The sequence below is a fragment of the Oryctolagus cuniculus genome, chromosome 6 (assembly GCF_964237555.1).
Source record: "Oryctolagus cuniculus chromosome 6, mOryCun1.1, whole genome shotgun sequence".
In the NCBI taxonomy this organism is placed as follows: Eukaryota; Metazoa; Chordata; class Mammalia; order Lagomorpha; family Leporidae; genus Oryctolagus; species Oryctolagus cuniculus.
Genome location: NC_091437.1, coordinates 145573035 through 145593515, shown reverse-complemented (window position 1 = coordinate 145593515; position 20481 = coordinate 145573035). Strand labels below are relative to the sequence as shown.

At 40.9% G+C, this 20481-nt stretch overlaps 1 protein-coding gene across 9 annotated transcripts in view; it reads left to right on the top strand.

The window, feature by feature from the left end:
* TAF2 (TATA-box binding protein associated factor 2) overlaps positions 1-20481 on the top strand; it is a 135554-nt gene that overhangs the window by 9269 nt on the left and 105804 nt on the right. For 8 of the 9 annotated variants that reach the window (XR_007918706.2, XR_007918709.2, XR_007918710.2 and 5 more), the window contains exons 4-6: positions 9340-9458; positions 16459-16600; positions 18137-18368. Coding sequence is in view for 6 of the 9 variants with exons in the window: in XM_051844012.2 (XP_051699972.1) it covers positions 9340-9458; positions 16459-16600; positions 18137-18368 (493 nt within the window). In the remaining 3 variants the exon portion in view is untranslated. Of the gene's footprint in view, positions 1-9339; positions 9459-16458; positions 16601-18136; positions 18369-20481 lie in introns of those variants that run through there. The other variant, XM_008255859.4, reaches the window with a different exon arrangement.

Here is a 20481-nt window from a genome sequence, read left to right as displayed (position 1 = left end):
TATTTATCTAGTTTCTGGCTTTTTCAAAAAAAAGATTTGAAATTAGTGTTAGAGTTTTATTAGAAGTTTTTAAAAGTAGCTAATGGAATTAGCATGAAGAATAAACTTGCATAGTTTGGTGTGTACACACAATTAAGTTACTGTGTCATTATTACAAGAGGGAAACACAGATTTGGTTCTTATATTTCTAGTTGCCATAAGCAGAGAGGGTAACACCGCTCTGTGAAATACACCACTTATCCAGAAGAAATACCTTTTTTTGGTAGTTTAGCGTCACAGTGTCTCCCATGAATCATGTTAGTATTTTTAGAGAAAGATAGTGGTTAAGGTCTTTAGCATATTTCCAAATAGTTTTGTTACCAGTTTTGTTTCTGAAATATCTCTCCTTCCTTAATGAACCAATAAATTTCTAATAAAGCTAAAACAAAAAGATAACCATTTTGAAATTGAAAATAAAACTTCAAATTCAGTGGTAAGATTTGGTTTTTAATACATAAGAGAATGTCATAACACACAGAAGTAATGAAAGCTTTCCAATTTCTTATTTGTTTAAAGTTGAGGCATTTGAATCTCCTATTTTTGATAGAAAGAATATACTCAATGTTGATTGAAATTCAGCGTGTTTGAACTAGGGATGGGGCAAACATTTGGAACAGTGGTTAAGACACTGCTTATGGCCGGTGCTGTGGCTCACTAGGCTAATCCTCCGCCTGCGGCGCAGGGACCTCAGGTTCTAGTCCTGGTTGGGGTGCTGGTTCTGTCCCCGTTGCTCCTCTTCCAGTCCAGCTCTCTGCTGTGGCCTGGGAAGGCAGTGGAGGATGACCCAAGTGCTTGGGCCCTGCACCCGCATGGGAGACAAGGAGGAAGCACCTGGCTCCTGGCTTCGGATCGGTGCAGCACGCTGGCTGTAGTGGCCATTTGGGGGGTGAACCAACGGAAGGGAAACCTTTCTCTCTGTCTCTCTCTCTCACTATCTCTGCCTGTCAAAACAAACAAACAAACAAAAACACTGCTTATGATACCCACATATCATACTGAGGTACCTGGGTTTGAGTCCCACCTCTGCTTCCTTCAGCTTCCTGCTAACACACATTCTAGGAGGCACTGGTGATGGCTCAGGTGCTTGGATCCCTGTCACTTGTGTCAGAGACCTGCATTGAGTTCTTGGCTTTTGGCTGCAGCCTGGTCCAGCCCTGGCTGTTGTGGGCATTTAGGGAATTAACCAGAGATGGGAAATCTTTCTTCCTGCTTTTCACATAAATAAAATAGTAAGAATTTTTTTGGAAAAGATTATTGAGAACCCATCTCTTTAAAGAAAAAAATTGGACTCTAGGGAAATATAAGGAAAGGAAACATTAAGAGACTAAAGGCATTTCATATTTTATTCAGCTGTTAGCTGACTTGTTAAATTACCTGTACTAACAATTTAAAGCCATATTGGTCAAGTTTCTATGAATGTTTTGTTTTGGAATCTTTCATATTACAAATAGACTGTAGTTTGCCTTCATAGGAGCTGTGACTCTCGTGTGTTAGCTTTTCTATTTTCACCTATACTTATTACCTTAGACTAAACTGAATGTAGACTTTGCTTGAGAAACTGTATCCATGGATAGGTAGCTCATAGTGCCTGACGTCTTTCTTTCCTCTGTTTCTTTCTTTTCTCTAGATAGACTTTGCAACTTTGAGAAGGCCTTTTTATTTTGTTTGAAGTCTCAACTTCCCAGAATTCCAAGAATTATTTTAATTCCTCTCTCCTGTCTTAATTTCTGTCAAGGAGTAGTAATGGAAATGAAGCTATCTTAGTATATTAATGAAGTAACTGTCCAATTACAGTGAATTTTTAAATTGCTATTTTTATTTTAAAGGTTTCTCAGATTTTGAATTTTAATGTAGACTTCTACACAGGTCTTCCAAATGTTTTATTCATATCACATATAAAAAAATAGGTAGTTCCTTTAATGTTTATGGTTAAGTAACATTTTACCTTGGCCATACTACTTCACTGTCAGCTGTTTTCATTGTACTACTTGAAATTAAATTGTCATGTTGAAACTCAAACAGACGTAAGCTTAGGGGCATTTTGAATTTTGAGTTTTTAGATTAGAGATGCTCGATGTGCAATAGATTCTTAGAGAAAATTCTTTTGCTTCCCTTTATTATTTTTTAAAGATTTATTATTTTTAAAGATTTATGTATTTATTTGAAAGTCAGAGTTACAGAGAGAGAGGAGAGGCAGAGAGAGAAAGAGAGAGAGAGAGAGAGAGAGAGGTCTTCTATCCACTGGTTCACTCCTGAATTGGCCGTAACGGCCAGAACTGTGCCGATCCATCCAGGAGCCAGGAGCAGCTTCTGGGTCTCCCACATGGGTGCAGGGTCCCAAGGACTTGGGCCATATTCTACTGCTCTTCCAGGCCATAGCAGAGAGCTGGATCGGAAGAGGAGCACCCGGGACTAGAACTGGTGCCCATATGAAATGCCGGTGCTTTAGGCCAGGGTTTTAACCTGCTACGCTCAGCGCTGGCCCCACTTTATTTGTTTGTTTGTTTGTTTTTTGACAGGCAGAGTTAGACAGTGAGGGAGAGAGACAGAGAGAAAGGTCTTCCTTCTGTTGGTTCACCCCCAAATGGCCAGTACAGCCAGCATGCTGCGCCGATCCGAAGCCAGGAGCCAGGTGCTTCTTCCTAGTCTCCCATGCGGGTACAGGGCCCAAGGACTTGGGCCATCCTCCACTGCCTTCCCGGGCCACAGCAGAGAGCTGGACTGGAAGAGGAGCAACCGGGACAGAATCTGGTGCTCCAACTGGGACTAGAACCTGGGGTGCCGGCACCGCAGGCAGAGGATTAGCCTAGTGAGCCACGGCACTGGCCACACTTTATTAGTGCTTAATAATCCTCTATAGCATTACTTCCCCAACTCTGTTTTGGTGAGGAGGATTGGAAGCTAAGGGGTGGTGATAATTACAGGGCAAGGGCACATTACCATTTTGCTATTGTCATTTTGAAAACTGAGAACACTTACTATGAGGTTACTCAAGAAAGTTCATGGGAAAATACAGTTAACAGGTTAGTTTATTTGGGTGGAAAAAATTTGAAATACATGTGTAGTTTATTCATAATTTGTATTTTTTGTGGACTTGGTAAAGACCCACTCATATATTCTTGCCCTGTAATTTTTTATTTCTATGTAGTTACTATGAAAGGAGACATTTGATTCCTATATTGAAATCCAAATTCTTATACTGAAATCTAAATCATTAGAAGATTATTCCTCATGACTGAGTTCACAATAAATTCCATTTATAATAACTCATCCATTTTATTTGGACCTCTTTACATTTTCCCAGGAAATGAGGAGATGAAGTGAAAATCATTTCTCATTAAAAAAAAATGAAGTACTCTAATATATAATTTTTAAATCTGGCTTTCTCATTGAACAATGGTTAATTTTTAGTTTTTGAGTTTCTCATAACACAGGAGGGGAAATACAGATTGTATAACCATTCACATTTCATGTCCTTGAGATATTGTTGAAAATAAGTTAAAGCCATAAATATAAAATAATCTTTAAAATTAGAAAGTATGTTAATATTGAGATTTGGAACAGTTGACACCTTCATATATTACTGAACACAATTTGGGTACTCCTATAAAATTAAGCATATGCTTGCCATATGACTCAGCATATGACTCTTGGGTATTTATACTACAGAAATGAAACTTAAAAGTGTCGCTCCCCCTCTTCGTGGAGGAACGACACAAGACCCTGCGCTGTTCTTTCGTCTGCTCGGCCCTCCCCGGGTTTGCTGCTGGTTCTTCCCGGGTTGGCTACTATCCCTTCCACCTCCGTGGAAGGGCAGTTCCCCCTGGCCGCATTCCCCACTTCCGCAGGGGAGCGGCACACCGCCGGCCGGTTCTCTCGGGGGCTGCACGGGTTCCCTTAGATGTTCCCCATAGATGTTCCTGGTGCATGCCGTTTCTCTCCTCCTTTATAGTCCTCCTCCGCCAATCCCAACTCAGCTGCCCACACGCCGAGTACGCTGCTCTCCAATCAGGAGCAAGTCCTACAGTTAATTGGTTGAACTGGAGGCAGCTGTGCGGAAGCTGTTTACTTCTCTCCCAGCGCCATATTGTGCGCCAGATGCATAGAATAAGTCTTAATTCCAGTAACAGTCTAGTCCGGTTTGCTCCCCACAGATCCCCCTTTCTTTTTATTTTTGGCGTTGATACGCGCCTGTCTTCGATGTCCCGCGGCACACACTCTGCTCTACTTGCTAGAGTTGCCACAGGCTCTTACAAGTCCTATCAATCAGGAAAACCGAATCCGGGTCCTCTCTTCGCCATTGTGAGGAGGTTTTTAGGCGCTGATGCGTGCCTGTGTTCGGTGCCCTGCAGCGCATGCTCTGCTCTGCTAGAACTGCCTGCAGGTGTTTACAAAACCTATCAGGCAAACCGAATCCAAGCCTTCTCATTGCCTTATTGTGGGGGAGACTTATTAGTGTTGGTTCGTGCCTATCTTCGGTGACCTGCAGCTCATACTCTGGTCGAGCTTTGCTGGCGCTTACCGCCTTAAATCAGGCAGACCGAATCCAAGCTTAATATTGTTGTATTGTGGGGAAGCCTTACTGATGTTAATTCGTGCCTGTCTTCGGTGACCTGCGGCGCATAAGCTGCTAGCTGCCCGCAGGTGCTCATCGCCTCACTTGATTAGGCAGACCGAATCCAAGCTCTCACATTGCAGTGTTGTAGGGAGGCCTTTTTATTTCTCTATTTCTCTATCTCCGGGCATTCCTATTTCTCCCATTTTACTTCTATCTTCCAGCATTCCTATTTTTCTCACTTTACTTCTAAACTTCTGTTTCTCTTATCCCTGCGGCTTTCCGGCACCTCGCCCCGCCGGCGGGTTCCCGGCTCTGCGCCGCTTCAGCCCGCGCGCCTCTCTCATCTGCGCAGCTTCCCGGCTTTGCGCGGCTCGGCTTCGCGCGCTCCGCGGTCTCCACGCTTAACCCTTTCGCGTCTGAACCACGGCCTCGCCAGCCCCGTTCCCTATCTATTCACGCCCCGTGCTCTCTCTGCACGCGGCGGCTTCCGCGAGTAACACAGCGTAGCTCACGTGTCCGCCACTAGCATTCAATCTAAGTTCCCCGGGCTAGCCTGGCGAATTCAACCCAGCGTACGTCTCCGCCCCACGATTTGGCTTCCCGTCCTTTGCTCCCCGGGCTAATCAGACGGATCCCAATCTGGCTTACGTCTCAGCTTCTGGTTTCAACTTTTCGCCCCCTATTCCCGGGCTAACTTGAGAATCCCAAAGTGGCTTTCGTGTCCGCCTTGGCCTGCCCCCCACGGCTTCAATTTCCCTAACATTTTTCTCTACCCGGTATGTTTCCCTAAGTTTTCTTCCAACAATATTCCTCCCTCATTTCTCCTGGCTTCTCCCCACAGTCCGTATCCGAGTCTGTTTGTTCTAGCTTTCACTTTCGCTTTCAACCTTAGAGATTCCTCCCAGCTTCCCCCCGTAGTCCGTATCCGAGTCTATGCCTAGGCTTTCAATAGCTTCTTCCGGCTCCTTTTTCGTCCGGCTTTTCCCTAGGCTGTTTCGAGTCTATGCCTAGGCTTTCAATAGCTTCTTCCGGCTCCTTTTTCGTCCGGCTTTTCCCTAGGCTGTTTGCTAGTTTCTCTCTCCGATATTTTCCCTAGTTCTTCCCGTTTCTTCCCTCCTAAGTTTCATCTCCGTCCTGGGTTTCCTATCCAAGCTAGGTTTCCTATCCGAGTCACGGCACCATTATGTCGCTCCCCCTCTTCGTGGAGGAACGACACAAGACCCTGCGCTGTTCTTTCGTCTGCTCGGCCCTCCCCGGGTTTGCTGCTGGTTCTTCCCGGGTTGGCTACTATCCCTTCCACCTCCGTGGAAGGGCAGTTCCCCCTGGCCGCATTCCCCACTTCCGCAGGGGAGCGGCACACCGCCGGCCGGTTCTCTCGGGGGCTGCACGGGTTCCCTTAGATGTTCCCCATAGATGTTCCTGGTGCATGCCGTTTCTCTCCTCCTTTATAGTCCTCCTCCGCCAATCCCAACTCGGCTGCCCACACGCCGAGTACGCTGCTCTCCAATCAGGAGCAAGTCCTACAGTTAATTGGTTGAACTGGAGGCAGCTGTGCGGAAGCTGTTTACTTCTCTCCCAGCGCCATATTGTGGGAGAGCAGATGCATAGAATAAGTCTTAATTCCAGTAACAGTCTAGTCCGGTTTGCTCCCCACAAAAAGCATACAAAAACCTATACACAAATGTTCTTAGCAGCTTCATCTGTTATAGCCAAGAGATACAAATGGCCAATATATGCTATAGTGATGAATGAATAAACAAATTTGTACAGTTTGTGCATTGTAATACTACTCAGTGGTAAAAAGGAACAACTTTATATATATAATGAAAAAACACCTTGGAAGAATTTCAGAGACATACTTTGTGAAATAAGCCAGTCTCAGAAGTTTAAAATTTCTAAGTACGGGGCTGGCGCTGTGGCTCAGTGGGTTAATGCCCTAGCCTGAAGCGCTAGCATCCCATATGGGTGCCATTTCGAGACCCGGCTGCTCCACTTCCCATCCAGCTCTCTGCTATGGCCTGGGAAAGCAGTGGAGAATGGCCCAAGTCCTTGGGCCCCTGCACCCACGTGGGAGACCCAGAAGAAGCTCCTGGCTCCTGGTTTCGGATTGGCACAGCTCCAGCTGTTGTGGCCATCTGGGGAGTGACCCATCAGATGGAAGACCTCCTTCTCTCTGCCTCTCCTCTCTCCGTGTAACTCTGACTTTCAAATAAATAAATAAATCTTAAAAAAAAAAATCTGTAAGTACGGCTCCATTTATGTGACATAACGGTTAGCACAGGGACTTTTTTGGAGTAATGGAACTGTTTTATATCCATATGATGGTGGTGGTTACCTGAACCTGTACATGGGTTAAAATTTATAGGACTGTGTCCAGTATGCTTTTGCTCTTTGATAATTTATTGTCTTTTTATGGTTCTAAGGTTTTATAACTTTTAGTTTACATACTTATCTAACAGAAATAAAGTAAGATATATTGAGAATACTGTTTTAACTGTGTTCGGAACATTATGTTTTGTAGCTGAATACTTGTTAAAGCCATAGTTATATTAGATCCTTCCAAATTGGTAGAGGTGGATGGAGATGAGGAGAAATGGCCTCCAAGGGACAGCTGTTGTAATACAATAGGATAAACTGACACTTGAGATGCCTGTATCCTGTATCAGAGCATACCAGCACCTCCACTTACTATTTTTTAAAAGATTTATTTATTTATTTGAAAGGCAGAGTTACAGAGAGGCAAAGGCAGAGAGAAATAGAAAGTCTTCCGTCCACTGGTTCACTCCCCAGATGGCCGCAACAACCAGAGCTGTGCCGATCTGAAGCCAGGAGCCAGGACTTTCAAGAACTCTGGCCATCCTCTGCTGCTTTCCCAGGCCATAGTAGAGAGCTGGATTGGAGTGAGTAGCCAGGACTTGATCTGGATGCTGGCACTGCAGGTGGTGGCTTTACCTACTATGTCACAGTGTTGGCCACCTCCTCCCTCTCTCTTTCTCTCTTTTCTTTCTCTCTCTCTCTCTCTTCTTTCTTCTTTCTTTTTCTTGAAAGTCAGAGTTACACGGAGAGAGGAAAGGTAGAGAGTTCTTCCATCAGCTGGTTCACTCTGCAATTGGCCACAATGGCCAGAGCTGTGCTGATCTGAAGCCAGGAGCCAGGAGTTTCTTCTAGGTCTCCCATGGCAGTGCAGGGGCCCAAGGACTTGAGCCATCTTCTACTGCTTTGCCAGGCCATAGCAGAGAGCTGGATCGGAAGTGGCACAGCCTGGACTCGAACCGGCGCCCATATTGGATGCTGGTACTGTAGGCAGTGGCTTTACCTACTACGCCACAGCTCCGGCAATACCTCCACTTTCAATGCAGGTTCCTACTAATGCATCCTGGGATGCAACAGGTGATGGCTCAAGTACTTGGCCCAGACCTGATTGTTGAGGGCATTTGGGAAGTTATCTAGGGGATAGATGCTCCTTTCTTTCTTTGTCACTCTGCCTTTCAGAAGGAAAATAAACATTTAATACTTTTTATTAAGTCATACAAATGTCACTGAGTTTCCTTTGTGGCTGTGCTTAATGATGAGATGGTAGACATAAGGATACACAGCCAGGAAAATGGCTCACAGGGTTTGTTTTCTTCATCTTGTTTTCTTTCTCTTTTCGGTCCTTGTGTTTTTTCTTTGTTCTATTTCTTTGATATTCTTTTAACTGACTTCAGTGAGTAAATGTAGCCTTTGTGTATATGTATAAGTTGTTTTGGGAAACAAAATCACAAAATTATGAGAGCAGTATTATATTTCTCTAAGATTTTGTTGTGTTTTCAGCCACTGGGAAATAAGGGCAAATAACTATTGAATAAATAATTATTGAGAAACTCATGGCTTTAGTGAATGCAACAAAATCTCTACCTTCATTAAGCTTAAATCATTATACACTGGGTGGTGGAGATAAGTAGTCATTTTGAGACAGTAATTCCCATTGTGACTGATTTTAGACCTCTTATTTTCAGTCAAATTATAAAACTTGTGGCCAGTTAAGCTGCCGCTTGCAACCCAGGCATCCCGTATTGGAGCTCAGGTTTGATAGCTGCCTGCTCTGCTTCCTGTGTAACTTTCTGCTATTGTGCCTAGGAAAGCAGTGGAAGATGGCCCAAGTACTTGGGAGATGGGAGTTCCAGGATCCTGGCTTCTGCCTGGCCCAGCCCCATCAAATGGAAGTTCCTCTCTGTGTTTCCCTTTCTGTCTGTCATGCTGCCTTTTAAACAGTTAAATGAAATTCTTTTTTAATTGTAAAGCTTGTTAAGTTTTTGCCAGATAAAAAGAATATTTATTTTTAAGTTCTTCATTTATTGTTTTTTTCAATTTGTATTTTTAAAATTTTTTAAGGTGAACAAATTTCATCTATTTCATATATACAGATTTAGGAGCATAATGATACTTCCCACCCTACCCTCACCTCTAGCTATACTCCCATCCCCACTCCTCCTTCCCTATCATAGTATGGCTTTGGCATTTAAAATTAATGAAGAATATAATAACACAACATATATATATATACATATATATACCATTATTTTTTAATTTAAGTTTTTAACATGGTGAGTAGAGCAACAGTTACTTGACTAAAAGTTTTTTATGAATTGTGTAAGAAATTTCAATGGTCTATCCTAGAGGTGTCAAATAATATGTAAGAAAATGGTTGATGAAATATATGGCTTATTTTTATTAAAAGTTGGCTCTTTTTATTCCCCCAGGAGAAATCTCAATTATTTTTCCAATGCTTATGCAGCTGCGGTTAGTGCTGTGGATCCTGATGCAGGAAATGGAGAACTTTGCATTAAGGTTCCGTCAGAACTGTGGAAACATGTTGATGGTAAAACACCAAAATATATTGACTTTACACTAAAATCATGTTAGATTCAGGGACAAGAGAATTTGATGTGAAAATTTATTGATACCAAAATTATAAATTAACCAATTGAAATATACAGAAGTGATTAGAAGCTCATTTTTTGAGAAACACTGGCTAACAGCAAGATTATCCTCAAAAGCAACTTATTTCACTGTTTTTTTTAAGTGAAAGGGCTAAGCATTTGGCATTGCAGTTAAGACCACTGCTTGGGGCATTGTATCCCATATCCTGATGCCAACGTTCCAGTCATGGCTCTCTGCTCAATTCGAGCTTCCTGCTGATACATACCCCTGGGAGGCAATGGTGATGACTCAAATAGTTGGATTCCTGCCACCCAGATGGGAGAACCATATTGAGTTCCTGGCTCCTGGCTTTAGGCTGGCCCAGCCCTGACTGTTGCAGGCATTTGGGGAGTAAACCAGCAGGTGGGGGATCTCTTTCTCTCTTTCAAATAACTAAAAATTTAAAAATATATATATTTCAAAAAACCATTGTATAGAACAGTTGATGAAGATTTGAGAGCCTAAAAATATCAAATCAATTTAGAAGTGTAGCATTTTATAGCAGGAAAGATCCTGAAAAATTACCTGGTTTAATTTTTCCATTTACTAAATAGTAATCAGAGGTCCAGTCAGAGTAACTGACCTGAAGAAGTTCATGTAGGTAATTAGTTGTAGAGTCAAAGCTAAAATACAGGGTTCCTGCTGCTCATTCTGCATACTTTTGAGCATATCCTTTCTAAATCTTTATTTTCTCTTGTATAAAATTATAGCCAATACAATTATTACATACAGACTTCTATCTACTTTATTTAGCCTTATAAAAAATAAGCCAAATAGGAAGTAAAAGACCTTTTGTTTGACTTTCTGTGTGTGCATGTTTGTAGGGACAGAGGTGGAATTGGGAGGGGGTTACTTGTTACTTAGTTTAGGGGACAGGCATGGAATTCCAAGATTTGGGCATAGTAAATGATTGTAATGTTTGGGAAGAATTTAAAAGGAACATTTTAAAATCTTGTGGCCTTAAATGTCCAGTATGGGAGTTTTGAACCTTTTTTTAGGTGTTATACATTGTCAGAAATGTTGAGAGTAGGATATGAAAGGACCAAAGCTAAATTTTGTGAAAATCAACTCTCAGAGGATCTCCAATCAGACTCACAGCTGACTTCTCATCAGAAACTCTACAAGCTAGGAGGGAATGGCGAGATATAGCCCAGGTACTAAGAGAGAACAACTGCCAGCCCAGAATATTATATCCTGCAAAGCTATCATTTGTGAATGAAGGTGAAATAAAGACTTTTCATAGCAAACAGAAATTGAAAGAATTTGTTGCCACTCGTCCAGCCCTGCAAAAGATGCTTAAAGATGTGTTACACACAGAAACAAAGAAACATGGTCATCAATATGAAAGAAGGTAAAGGAAGGAAACCAAGGAAGGAAAGCTCACAGCAAAAGATCACAGGGAATTCAAAGCATATATTAGAACTTATCTTTGGCAAATGGCAGGGCAAAGTTACCACTTATCATTAGTCACATTGAACGTGAATGGCCTGAACTGTCCACTTAAAAGACACCGATTGGCTGATTGGGTTAAGGAACAAAACCCATCTATTTGCTGCTTACAAGAAACTCATCTTTCCAACAAAGATCCATACAGACTGAAAGTGAAAGGCTGGAAAAAGATATACCATGCCAACAGAAATGAAAAAAGAGCAGGCGTAGCCATCTTAATTTCAGACAACATAAACTTTACCACAAAAACCGTTAAGAGAGACAAAGAGGGACACTACATAATGATTAAGGGATCAATTCAACAGGAAGATATAACAATTATCAATGTATATGCACCTAACTACAGGGCACCGGTTTATCTAAAAGATTTGTTAACGGACTTAAAGGGAGATATAGACCCCAATACAGTAGTACTGGGGGACTTCAGTACTCCACTCTCAGAAATAGACAGATCAATAGGACAGAAGATCAACAAGGAAACAGCAGATTTAATTGACACTATAGCCCAAATGGATCTAACAGATATATACAGAACTTTCAATCCTACAGCTAAAGACTTTACATTCTTCTCAGCAGTACATGGAGCCTTCTCTAGGATTGACCACATACTAGGCCATAAAGCAAGTCTCAGCAAATTCAAAAGAATTAGAATCATACCATGCAGCTTCTCAGACCATAAAGGAATGAAGTTGGAAATTAGCAACTCAGGAATCCCTAGAGCATACGCAAACACATGGAGATTGAACAACATGCTCCTGAATGAACAATGGGTCATAGAAGAAATCAAAAGAGAAATCAAAAACTTTCTGGAAGTAAATGAGAATAACAGCACAACATACCAAAACTTATGGACGCAGCAAAAGCATTGTTAAGAGGAAAGTTTATATCAATAGGTGCCTACATCAAGAAATTGGAAAGGCACCAAATAGATGAGCTTTCAATTCACCTCAAGGATCTAGAAAACCTACAGCAAACCAGACCCAAATCTAGTAGGAGAAGAGAAATAATTAAAATCAGAGAAGAAATCAACAGGATTGAATCAAGAAAAACATTACAAAAAATCAGCCAAGCGAAGAGCTGGTTTTTTGAAAAAATAAACAAAATTGACACCCCATTGGCTCAACTAACTAAAAAAAGAAGAGAAAAGACCCAAATCAATAAAATCAGAGATGAAAAAGGAAACGTAACAACAGACACCACAGAAATAAAAAGAATCATCAGAAATTACTACAAGGACTTGTATGCCAGCAAACAGGGAAACCTATCAGAAATGGATAGATTCCTGGACACATGCAATCTACCTAAATTGAACCATGAAGACATAGAAAACCTAAATAGACCCATAACTGAGACAGAAATTGAAACAGTAATAAAGGCCCTCCCAACAAAGAAAAGCCCAGGACCAGATGGATTCACTGCTGAATTCTACCAGACATTTAAAGAAGAACTAACTCCAATTCTTCTCAAACTATTCAGAACAATTGAAGAAGAGGGAATCCTCCCAAATTCTTTCTATGAAGCCAGCATCACCTTAATTCCTAAGCCGGAAAGAGATGCAGCACTGAAAGAGAATTACAGACCAATATCCCTGATGAACATAGATGCAAAAATGCTCAATAAAATTCTCGCCAATAGAATGCAACAACACATCAGAAAGATCATCCACCCAGACCAAGTGGGATTTATCCCTGGTATGCAGGGATGGTTTAATGTGCGCAAGACAATCAATGTGATACACCACATTAACAGACTGCAGAAGAAAAACCATATGATTCTCTCAATAGATGCCGAGAAAGCATTTGATAAAATACAACACCCGTTCATGATGAAAACTCTAAGCAAACTGGGTTTGGAAGGAACATTCCTCAATACAATCAAAGCAATCTATGAAAAACCCACAGCCAACATCCTATTGAATGGGGAAAAGTTGGAAGCATTTCCACTGAGATCTGGTACCAGACAGGGACGCCCACTCTCACCACTGCTATTCAATATAGTTCTGGAGGTTCTAGCCAGAGCTATTAGGCAAGAAAAAGAAATTAAAGGGATACAGATTGCGAAGGAAGAACTCAAACTATCCCTCTTTGCAGATGACATGATTCTTTATTTAGGGGACCCAAAGAACTCTACTAAGAGACTATTGGAACTCATAGAAGAGTTTGGCAAAGTAGCAGGGTATAAAGTCAATGCACAAAAATCAACAGCCTTTGTATACACAGACAATGCCATGGCTGAGGAAGAACTTCTAAGATCAATCCCATTCACAGTAGCTACAAAAACAATCAGATACCTTGGAATAAACTTAACCAAGGACGTTAAAGATCTCTACGATGAAAATTACAAAACCTTAAAGAAAGAAATAGAAGAGGATACCAAGAAATGGAAAAATCTTCCATGCTCATGGATTGGAAGAATCAATATCATCAAAATGTCCATTCTCCCAAAAGCAATTTATAAATTCAATGCAATACCAATCAAGATACCAAAGACCTTCTTCTCAGATCTGGAAAAATTGGTGCTGAAATTTATATGGAGGCACAAGAGACCTCAAATAGCTAAAGCAATCTTGTACAACAAAAACAAAGCCGGAGGCATCACAATACCAGATTTCAGGACATACTACAGGGCAGTTGTAATCAAAACAGCATGGTACTGGTACAGAAACAGATGGATAGACCAATGGAACAGAATTGAAACACCAGAAATCAATCCAAACATCTACAGCCAACTTATATTTGATCAAGGATCTAAAACTAATTCCTGGAGCAAGGACAGTCTATTCAATAAATGGTGCTGGGAAAATTGGATTTCCACGTGCAGAAGCATGAAGCAAGACCCCTACCTTACGCCTTACACAAAAATCCACTCAACATGGATTAAAGACCTAAATCTACGACCTGACACCATCAAGTTACTAGAGAACATTGGAGAAACCCTTCAAGATATTGGCATAGGCAAAGAGTTTCTGGAAAAGACCTGGGAGGCACAGGCAGTCAAAGCCAAAATCAACTATTGGGATTGCATCAAATTGAGAAGTTTCTGTACTGCAAAAGAAACAGTCAGGAGAGTGAAGAGACAACCGACAGAATGGGAACAAATATTTGCAAACTATGCAACAGATAAAGGGTTAATAACCAGAATCTACAAAGAGATCAAGAAACTCCAAAACATCAAAACAAACAACCCACTGAAGAGATGGGCCAAGGACCTCAATAGACATTTTTCAAAAGAGGAAATCCAAATGGCCAACAGGCACATGAAAAAATGTTCAAGGTCATTAGTAATCAGGGAAATGCAAATCAAAACCACAATGAGGTTTCACCTCACCCCGGTTAGAATGGCTCACATGCAGAAATCTACCAACAACAGATGCTGGCGAGGATGTGGGGAAAAAGGGACACTAACCCACTGTTGGTGGGAATGCAAACTGGTCAAGCCACTATGGAAGTCAGTCTGGAGATTCCTCAGAAACCTGAAGATAACCCTACCGTTCGACCCAGCCATCCCACTCCTTGGAATTTACCCAAAGGAATTTAAATTGGCAAACAAAAAAGCGGTCTGCACCCTAATGTTTATTGCAGCTCAATTCACAATAGCCAAGACCTGGAACCGACCTAAATGCCCATCAACGGTAGACTAGATAAAGAAATTATGGGATATGTACTCTTTAGAATACTATACCGCAGTAAGAAACAACGAAATCCAGTCATTTGCAACAAAATGGAGGAATCTGGAACACATCATGCTGAGTGAAATAAGCCAGTCCCAAAGGGACAAATACCATATGTTCTCCCTGATCGGTGACAACTGACTGAACACCAAAAAGGAAACCTCCTGAAGTGAAACGGACACTATGGGAAACGGTGACTTGATTTGCATAGCCCTGACTGTTAATGAACAACTTAATACATTATCCCTCTTAGTAGTTTTTTTGTCTGTTCTACTTAATATGACTGGTTTAATTCTGTAATTAATACACAGTTATTCTTTAGTGTTGAAAATTAACTGAAATGTGATCCCTGTTAAACATAAGAGTGGGAATAAGAGAGGGAAGAGATGTATAATTTGGGACATGCTCAAGCTGACTTGCCCCAAATGGTAGAGTTAGAAACATACCAGGGAATTCCAATTCAATCCCATCAAGGTGGCATGTACCAATGCCATCTCACTATTCCAAGTGATCAATTTCAGTTCACAGTTGATCATAATGAAAGGACTAAGAGTCAAAGGGAGCACATAAACAAGTCTAGTACCTGCTAACACTAACTGATGGAATAAATAAAGGGGAGAGTGATCCAACATGGGAAGTGAGATACTCAGCAGACTCATAGAATGGCAGATATCCTAAATAGCACTCTGGCCTCAGAATCAGCCCTGAAGGCATTCCGATCTGGCTGAAAAGCCCATGAGAGTATTTCAGGCATGGAAAGCCAAGACACTCTGGCAAAAGATCTCTGTGAGTGAGATCCCAGTGGAAAGAACAGGTCTTCAAAGAAGGAGGTACCTTTCTCTGAAGGGAGGAGAGAACCTCCACTTTGACTATGACCTTGTCTAAACAAGATAAGAATCAGAGAACTCAGAGGGCTTCCATAGCCTTGGAAACTCATGACCGGAGCATAGGGAGATTACTGATGCCATAGACAGGAGTGTCAATTGGTAAAGTCAACAACAGGAGTCACTGTGCACTTACTCCTCATGTAGGATCTCTGTCCTTAATGTGCTGTGTATTGAGATTTAATGCTATAACGAGTACTCAAACAATATATTTCACTTTGTGTTTTTATGGGGGTACAAACTGTTGAAATCTTTACCTAATGTATACTAAACTGATGCTTTGTAAAAAAAAAAAAGGAAAAAAAAAGAAATTCTCAACTCCCAACTTGACTCTCACTGGGATTAAACATGACAATAGGTCTGATCTGATTTCATCATCATTTAAAAAAAATCATCTATTATTTTTCACTTTTTGTTTTTGTGTGAGCAAACTGTTGAAATCCTTACTTAATGTATACTAAGCTGATCTTCTGTATATTAAGATAATCGAAAATGAATCTTGATGTGAATGGAAGGGGAGAGGGAGTGGGAAAGGGGAGGGTTGTGGGTGGGAGGGACGGTATGTGGGGGAAGCCATTGTAATCCATAAATCGTACTTTGGAAACTTATATTCATTAAATAAAAGTTAAAAAAAAAATTAAAAAAAAATAAAAAAAAATTTTGTGAAAATCAGTTTGCGTGATTAGATTGATGATAGGTAAGAACAACAATAGAGGAAGGCTACAGAGTTATGTGGAGAATTGATAAAAGTCTAAACTAAAGTAAGTAGTATGATTTTTCATGTAAAACTCAGGTTTTGATTCCTGTTTTGTGTCCAGTATTTATATATATTTACATATATTATGTAGACCATTGTTACTTATTTATGTATCAATGAATGTGTATATTTGTTGCAGAGTTAAAAGTCCTGAAGATACACATTAATTTTTCTTTGGATCAACCAAAAGGAGGTCTTCATTTTGTGGTACCCAGCATAGAGGGAAGTATGGCAGAGAGAGGTGCTCATGTTTTCTCTTGTGGGTATCAAAATTCCACAAGGTAGATCATAAATTCTTAAATATTTCAATTGATTTCATTTAAAAATTATATTTTAATGTGTGTATATGTAATATATTTATTTAGTGTTAAATGAGAAGTATGAGTTTGATTTTCTCAAACTTAGACCTTAGGAAAAAAATCATCTTTCATTAGTCATTCCTCTGTCTTATGTCTCCCTCCTCCTCTTTCCATTTCACAACTGTTCTAAAATAATCATCTCATTGGATTCTTCTCTTTATGTTGAAGTAAAACATACAGAAAATTGCACAGATTTTAAGTGTACAGTTTGATAAGTTTTCACAAGTGAACAAACTCATCTAAATTGCACTCAAAGCAGAGAACGTCCCCAGCAGCACAGAGACCATCTACTGCTCACTTCCATTTTCAGCTTTCACACGCAGCAGGCTTCTGCCCAACTGTCATGCTTTCCAAAATGCCATAGATTAATCACACCTGTTTTTGAATTTTATATAAATAATACAACATGCATTATGCTTTTTATACAAGATTTTTTTGTTCCAGAGTGATTATGAGATTTACCTACCTCATGGTGTGTATAATTGTAGTTTATCAGTTCTCATAACTATAGGTTACCGCATGTAACTGGAATATTATTTTATACAGTATGTTTGCTCTCTTCAGATTATTAACTCCTCTAATTCAGGTATAATATCTTAAACTCATTTATATTTCAATAACAAGTTCTGGCCTTGGCCCATAATAAGACCTGGTAAAAACTGGTACATGGTCTGGGGATGGTGCCATGGCACAGTAGGTTAATCCTCCACCTGTGGTGCCAGAATCCCATATGGGTGCCGGTTCTAGTCCAGGCTGCTCCTCTTCCAATCCAACTCTCTGCGGTAGCCTGGGAAAGCAGAAGATGGCCCAAGTGCTTGGGCCCCTGCACCCACATGGGAGACCGGGAGGAAGCACCTGGCTCCTGGCTTAGGATTGTCACAGCTCCAATCTTTGTGGCCATTTGGGGAGTGAACCAATGGAAGGAAGACCCTTCTCTCTGTCTCTCCCTCTCACTGTCTTTAACTGTACCTCTCAAATAAATAAATAAAATCTTAAAAAATAAAACTGATATGTGGTCAAAAATAAATTTCATATCTGCCTTTACCAGCACTTAGTTTGAATTTCTGTGGTGCATCACATTTAAAAAATGTTTCCTAGCATATGGAATAGATCCTGAGTATTAAATTTTGTAAAACTTTACTGTTTTTTAACTTTCTAGAGATAAAGGCTACATTAAAAACTGACTAATGTGAACATACAAATTAACTGAAAAATTGGAAAATAAGAGTTGCTTAAATCTTTTTTAGGGTTTGAGCTAGAAGTACCACATAACAGATGTTGTTAATATTGCTATCTAATGTTTGGAAATACTTTTTTTATCAGATTCTTTTAAGTTGCATGGTAAAAGTCTTCAGTAATTAAATAGCCAAAATTTATTTTTGTACATTTTCTAGAAATGAGGAAAACTGTTTAGAGCATACTTTCAATGTATTTTCTGCACTATCAATTTCTTTCTAGATTTTGGTTCCCATGTGTTGATTCATACTCTGAACTGTGTACATGGAAATTAGAATTCACAGTAGATGCTGCAATGGTGGCTGTTTCCAATGGAGATCTGGTGGAGACAGTATATACCCACGATATGAGGAAGAAGACCTTCCATTATATGCTCACCATTCCTACAGCAGCATCAAATATTTCCTTGGCCATTGGACCTTTTGAAATACTTGTAGATCCATATATGCATGAGGTAAGTCAGAGCATGCCCCTTCTTCCTGTCCCCTGCATTCACTCATTATAAAAAGAGAGGTATTGGGCCGGCGCTGCGGCTCACTAGGCTAATCCTCCGCCTTGCGGCGCCGGCACACCAGGTTCTAGTCCCGGTTGGGGCGCCGGATTCTGTCCCGGTTGCCCCTCTTCCAGGCCAGCTCTCTGCTGTGGCCAGGGAGTGCAGTGGAGGATGGCCCAGGTGCTTGGGCCCTGCACCCCATGGGAAACCAGGAGAAGCACCTGGCTCCTGGCTCCTGCCATCGGATCAGTGCGGTGCGCCGGCCGCAGCGCACCGGCCGCGGCGGCCATTGGAGGGTGAACCAACGGCAAAGGAAGACCTTTCTCTCTGTCTCTCTCTCTCACTGTCCACTCTGCCTGTCAAAAAAAAAAAAAAAAAAAAAAAAAAGAAAGAGGTATTGGGGCTGGTGCAGTGGCTCACTTGGTTAATCCTCCGCCTGTGGTGCCAGCTCCCATATGGGCGTCGGTTCTAGTCCCGGTTGCTCCTCTTCCGGTCCAGCTCTCTGCTGTGGCCCGGAAGGCCAGTGGAGGATGACCCAAGTGCTTGGGCCCCTGCACCCGCTTGGGAGACCATGAAGAAGCACCTGGCTCCTGGCTTTGAATCGGCGTAGCCCCGGCCGTTGCGGCCATTTGGGGAGTGAACCAACGAAAGGAAGACCTATCTTTCTGTCTCTCTCTTTCTCTCACTGTCTATAACTCTGTAAAATAAATTAAAAAAAAAAAAAAAGAGAGGTATGAATGGAGTGCTAAGCTTAACTCATCTTTCAGCTATCCAGGTATCACTAGAAAGAAAATGTTTCCTTATCTGATTTATTTAGTAGCATGAATTCTGGAATGAATTCCTTTGAAAATGTTGTTGCACTAAAATTTTAGATTTTATTTTTTTCAGTAGGGAGCTTAGCATTCCAAAAGAGCTTCAAGTATAGATTGATTACTGTAATCAATTCCTGTCACTACTGATTGTTACCTTTTTGTTTAGTTTATGACTGTTGTAGTCTTACTTGTAGAATCTGAAAAATTGCAAATTCAAAATTAAAGCGCAAGATTTCTTCCCAAGTCAAAATATACAGAGGACAAAAGACTGAGGCAGTATTAGAACTTTGGTCGGGAAACTCCTGGGATTTCTTCCAGTTTCTTCTCAGCACATGTCTTAATACAGACCTCTCTCCCTCTCCCTCCCTCCCTCCCTCTCTCTCTCTCTCTCTCAAAAAGTCATTTTAGGTCATCTCAAGTGTGAGACTTGTGCTGGTTAAAAATGATTCATTGATTATTAACCCTCTTGTCTTCTGAACCTGATTAAATAGTATTTGAATGAGTGGCTTTTTATTTACTATTAGTCCTTTAAATTTTCAACTTAGTTTTTTTTCTTTTAGTATAAGCATATTCTTTGACCACATATATATATCATTAGCATTTCTTTCAGTTAGGCAAATAAAAATTGAGGGCAACCAGCTTTTGAAAGACTGACAAGGGAGGTCCTTGATGTGACTTTTATATTTGCTTTCGGGAAATTCAAAAGAGTTGTATAATCAACTGAGGAAAAAATTCAGGGTATTTTCCTAATGATTTTTTTTTTTTTTTTTTTTTGCTGCCTTCGATAATGACTACCGGTTTATCAACCGATAAGATTGGCAGTGAACTTTATCAGCTTTGATAAATGATTAACTTTAAAATCAACATATAATTAGTACCTATTTTGCTTTTCAGAAGAATGTTTTTCCATTCTAAAATACTGAATGGGAGCAAGGTAAATGACAGTCAAGATTTGTTTTTCTTTTGTTTTTTTAAAGTTTTGGCTGCCTGTACCTTGTTCTCTCTCTCTCTTTTTTTTTTTTTTTTTTTTTTTGGACAGGCAGAGTTAGAGAGAAAGAGACAGGTCTTCCTTCCATTGGTTCACCCCTAAATGGCTGCCATGGCTGTAGCGCTGTGCTGATCTGAAGCCAGGAGCCAGGTGCTCCCCTCTGGTCTCCCATGTGGGTCCAGGGCCTGAGGACTTGGGCCATCCTCCACTGCCTTCCCGGGTCACAGCAGAGAGCTGGACTGGAAGAGGAGCAACCGGAACAGAATCCGGCGCC